The 4853-nt window shown below is 59.1% G+C and overlaps 2 protein-coding genes across 2 annotated transcripts in view; one reads left to right on the plus strand and one right to left on the minus strand.

The window, feature by feature from the left end:
* The window catches only part of NFKB2 (nuclear factor of kappa light polypeptide gene enhancer in B-cells 2 (p49/p100)), a gene marked incomplete at its 5' end in the record, with an annotated part of 6168 nt that extends 5664 nt beyond the window's left edge, over positions 1-504 (plus strand). Inside the window, 3 exons of the mRNA XM_009079046.1 lie at positions 1-91; positions 169-280; positions 374-504. The exon at positions 1-91 is cut by the window's left edge and continues 70 nt beyond it. Coding sequence (XP_009077294.1) covers positions 1-91; positions 169-280; positions 374-504 — 334 coding nt within the window. The remainder of the gene's footprint in view (positions 92-168; positions 281-373) is intronic.
* A 1618-nt stretch (positions 505-2122) lies between these two features.
* Positions 2123-3782, minus strand: LOC103806361 (PH and SEC7 domain-containing protein 1-like). Its single transcript, XM_009079045.1, has 3 exons — positions 3647-3782; positions 2911-3054; positions 2123-2669 (listed from the first exon to the last, which is right to left on the minus strand). Exons 1-3 carry the CDS (start codon positions 3776-3778, stop codon positions 2430-2432), a joined length of 516 nt encoding a protein of 171 aa, XP_009077293.1. The 5' UTR covers positions 3779-3782; the 3' UTR covers positions 2123-2429.
* Positions 3783-4853: the final 1071 nt, after the last annotated feature.

Here is a 4853-nt window from a genome sequence, read left to right on the forward strand (position 1 = left end):
TGAGCTGGCCAAGCGTTTGGGACTCTGCAGCCTGGTGGAGACCTACAAGGACACGCCCTCACCCAGCGTCAGCCTCCTGCGCAGTTACGAGGTCAGTGCCCGGCTGGGCTGCCCCCGTCCCCTGTGCCTATCTGGCCATGGGCCCTGCTCAGTGCCCTCTCTCCACAGCTGGCAGGCGGCAGCCTGGGGGGACTGCTGGAGGCGCTGGACTCTATGGGGCTACACAACGCTGTGAGGATCCTCCACAAAACCGAGGCACTGGAGAAGCTGCAAAGCACAGGTACGGAGAACAAGGGCTGGGGAGGCGGCAGGGGGTGTCTCTGCTGCCCCCCTGACACCTCATTGCTGAGAGAACCTGGGGATTGCTTTGCAGAGCTGAAGGAAGACAGCGCCTACGGCAGCGAGTCGGGGGGCAGCGAGTCGGTGGAGGAGGAGCAGAAACCCACACTGGCCCTGAAGCCAGGGCGTGAGCTGCCCCGCAGCCAGCAGCCACAGGTGCACTGAGGGGCCAGCAGCCCCCGTGCCCACAGGGGGCTGCTCTGCCTTCTGCCTTGCCCACAAGTGCCTTCCGGACTTGGGGTCCGGCTTCTTGGACTCGGGGATGGGATGCAGCCGGCTCCTGCCCCTCTCTGCTTTTATTTAATGGTCCCTCTTCCGAATAAAAGGACACAGTTTCCATTAGCTTTTCCCCCTCCCTCTCTCCAGCCCCAGCCCTTAAGCCAGTGGGCACTAACCTCTCCTGAACCCTGCCTGGGTCTGGGAGTCTGGCAGCAAGGAGGCTGTGCCGGGGCTGTCCCAAACCATGGGGGAGAAACCACAGTGCACACAAGAAGTGAAGAGCAAATTTTTACTTCAGTAACTGAGAGAAGAAGCTGTACAAAGGTTTTTTTTCCCAACCCTGAGCCACCTGGGGCAAGGGTGGATTTTTTTTCTATTTTTTTTGCAATAGACTCAAAAGAGCAGAATAAAAAGTTTGACACATTCGCAAAGTCAGTGCTGAAACCAGCCAGGTCCCAGGCAGCTGAGAACTGCGTGTGCCAGGCCCCTGCTCACAGCCCTTCTGCTGTCCCTGGACCCCTCTCTGGACAATCCTGCAGCCATACTCCATCACCTGCACCTTGCTCCGGACAAGCATCCTCCAGCCCCCCCTGGAGTGGTGGGGACTGCCCCAGCCTGCCCCTCACCCTGGCAAGGAGGGAGCCTGTGGCTGAGGACAAGGCCGCACCACTGCTGCTGCAGCATGAGGACCTTGCAGTGCTGCAGACCAGGCTTTGCTGGCAGCCTCTGAGGCCCCAGCCATGCACTGGAGACGAGGTGTGGGAAGGAAAGCTGGCTCCAGCCTGTGCCAGACCCATAGGGCAGTGGGACTGGAAGTACTTACGTGCTGCTGCCCAACATGCCCCAGGTATGATGCTCACACCCAGGCGGTGCAAACAGGGCTGGTCCAGGCTGTCAGGGTGGAGGGGGCAGGAGGGTCATGAAGCACCAGCACATGAGCCTGCCATGCAGCCACAAGTGCAGCAGTGGGTGCTGCCATCCCAAGGCTGCCTCCTTGGTGCCGGCAGCCACAGGGCTGTGTCCCCACAGGGTTGCTGGTGCCAAAGTGGAGCTGAGGAGCAGGCAGCAGCACCACACACAGGAGCCCATGCTCAGCTTGCTGCAGGGGAGGAGCTGAATCTCCGCCTGAGTGCTTGTAAAAACCTCTTTCCCCCAGAGTGCAGTGCCTACAGGACATGGCTGGGTTTGTGGTTTTTTTTTTTAAACAGTTCCCAAAAAGCATCAAAAGTAGCCCCGAAAAAACCTCCTTGGTGGTCAGCTCAATCTGGTACTAAAAAGTGCAAAACTGTATCACAAAAACTGTTCAAAAGTTGTAAGAAAGCGGGGAGGGTGCAGAGGTGACTGGGGTGGCAAGGAGGGAACCAGGTGCCATTGCCCTGGCTTCCCTGGCCACCAGCCCCAGGAGAGGGGACAGGCTAGGGCTGGGCCACTCCCATCCACCCCCATGGCACGATCGAGCTGGACAAGAAGCAGCCGCTGGCTTTGTTTTGCTGCCTTTCTGTCTTTTTTTAACCACTGAAGAATTGAGCCCAGCAGGTGGGTTTCAGTTGTTCCCCCTCCCCGGGGCAGCAAGAGTAGGTCCTGCAGCCAAGTGCAGGCTGAGGAGGGTCAGGAATGAGTCTGGTGGGGCCGATGGTGTGGGCAGCTCCCGCAGGCAGGGACCAGGGACTGTCCTGCTCTGCCACTGTCTCCGGTGGAGGGGCCGTGGCTCTGCATGGCTAGTGCTGGTGGCTGCAGGAGGGCTGTCACCCCCTCCAGCTCGTGCCCCAGCCAGATGGACACATGCAGGGTCTCGGCGGGCACATGGCCTCCACCCCAGTGCCGGGGGGGACAGGAATGGAGCCGCAGCACAGGTGGCTGATGCCCCTCACTTACGACTTCTGGGCATGGCCAGAGGGCTGGCGGCCAGTGCGCTCTGAGATGTTGCGCTTCACCTTGGTGGCCATGCTGGAGGGCTCTGCGTTGAGCGAGGGGCTGGAGTGGGATTTTTTCAGGCCATCATCCTCCCCACCCGCTGTGTCAAAGAGGGTGGACTCAAATGCTGCCAGGTCCTCGGAGCCAGCCTTCAGCTTGGCCCGCAGCAGCATGGCGTAGGTGCCATAGCGGGATTTCTGGGGGGCACAGTGCAGCAGAGAGAGAGGTTGGCAAGCTGGGTACTACCGCGTGGCCAGCATCCCTGTGTAAGGGGATGCTTGTGGTCCCTCCACCCCAGCTAGCATCCCAGGGTGGGGGAATGCTCATGGTCCTAGACCATGGCGGTGGCACAGTGCAATTAGCTGACAGGGATGGGTTGGTTGCATCACTCAGGATGGCCAAACAGGCAGGGGCAGAGTGGGACATCTCCCAGCTCACCTCAAACTCCAGGTACTCTTCCTTCTGCTTTAGCTCCTCGTACTCCTTGCCCTTCACCTTCTTCTCAGGCAGTGAGTTGCGATGCTCCAGCAGCTCTGCTGACATTGTCTTGAACTTGGTCTCATGGTTCTTCACCTGCTCCTCCTGGGGAAGGGTGACACCTGTCAGTGTCCTGCTCTGTCCCCCTGGTAGTGTGAGTTGGCCAGGGGCAGAACAGGTTTTTCCCATTCTAGGTCCAGCCAGGATCTCAGCTGCTGCTTCTGGGTTTGATTTTTACTTTTTTTCAATGGCAGGCAAAATCACAAGCCCTTGAGGACAATCTGCTCTCACCTCATGGAGGGACTGGCTGCAGTCTTAAAGCAGAAGAATTTAATCCCTCTGAAACTAGGCTGGTGTTTTTTTTTAATCCTTTCTGCTCTATGAATAACTGCCCTGGCATGCACAAGTGCCAGCTAATCCCCCAGCCGGTTGCCTTTCAAAGTCCCTGGCAGGACCCTGCAAGTCATGGTGTGGGACCATGTTCTCCTTCATGATCTGACCATCACCTGACTCCCGTCTCCACTGCCAGGAGCAAGACCTGCCCCCAACCTCAGTACCCCTTTGCTCTTTGTCTCCCTTGGCCCTGCACCTCGCTGGGAGGCAGCTGGGAGCATGGCACCACATAGGGGTCCCTTTGCAGGGGAAAGTGCCAGGAGGTTTGTCCCATGCTCACAGTTCCCTCACCAGCATGGCCCACCTGGGACAGCCTGGTGCAGGAGCTGGGCAGCAGTGGGCGGCTGAACTTCTTCTGGGAGCCGATGGCTGCAGGGAAGGGGGGTGCAGAGAACATGGCTGCCACCACGTTGATGCGCGTGATCCACGACTGCATCTGTTCGGGGTTCCTGGGGAAAAAGACCAAACCATAGATCTGCTTTAAGTGGCACTATCTGTGTCAAAGGCAGAGGCATCTGCCCTGCAGTCAAGAATCAGGTAGCCCAGGCCTGGCCCTGGCCAGCCATGGCACCTGGGGCTCTGCCCCCAGCAATCCTGAGCCCAGCAGGGTAGGAAGAGGAGCTGGGCAAAGCCCAGCACTGACACTGGGTCCCTTTTCTTCCAGAAAGGGTCATGACAGGAGAGAGCAATGTGGCCCTAAGACCCGTCCCAGTCTACGCCCATCAGATGAGCCCCTGCACGCTAGCATGGGGCCCAGCCAGTGATCCTCGGGCACTCACTGTGCTTGGAAAAGGAAGACCCTCCAGTCAGCTGTCCTGAGGTAGAAGACATTGGGTCGTTTGCTGTAGTCAGACGCCCGTGTGGCAAGTGAATGGTGGATGCTAATAGCATTCTTCAGCTCCTCTTCTGCCAGTGCCTTCCCTGGCTTATACTCCTCCTGCAAATCATGGGGTGTTTCAGAGCCAGCTCAGGGATGCCCCCCACCATGAGTCAGCTCTGTGAGGTTTCAGGAGTTGCAGACAAATGCTGGCAGTAGCAAGGCTTGGAGGTCACCAGGCAGCTGCAGACCCTGCCTCCAGCTCATGCTATACCCTTGGGGAGAGGCTGCACAATGTAGGTGCTTCGGCTTGGCAGCAGCACTGGGGCTGTTCCCCACTGCCTGCAGCTGGGCAGTGTGTACCTGCAGGGAACTGGATGTGCAGCCCAATGTCCCAGTCAGGGCAAAGACCCAGTGCCTCCTCTCCCCAGCCAAGCCCCGGCATGCAAGGCCCTCAATCAGCAGCCACTTTCACTGCCCAGGCTGAGCCTGAGCACCGGGAACAGGATGCCACCAGGTCCCCAAGCAACAGCTCAGGCATGCACGGCACCGAGTCTGTTTAGGCTGGGCTTTGCAATGCTATGTGCTGCAGCCCTTCTCGCACTGCTGTGGAGACTGTGACCCACCCCCTGGGTTGGGGACAATCCCTCTTCCTGGGGCGGATGTGGGTGGCCCCGCTGCTGCCTACCTTCTG

This window comes from Acanthisitta chloris, unplaced genomic scaffold (genome assembly GCF_000695815.1).
Source record: "Acanthisitta chloris isolate BGI_N310 unplaced genomic scaffold, ASM69581v1 scaffold31797, whole genome shotgun sequence".
NCBI lineage: Eukaryota > Metazoa > Chordata > Aves > Passeriformes > Acanthisittidae > Acanthisitta > Acanthisitta chloris.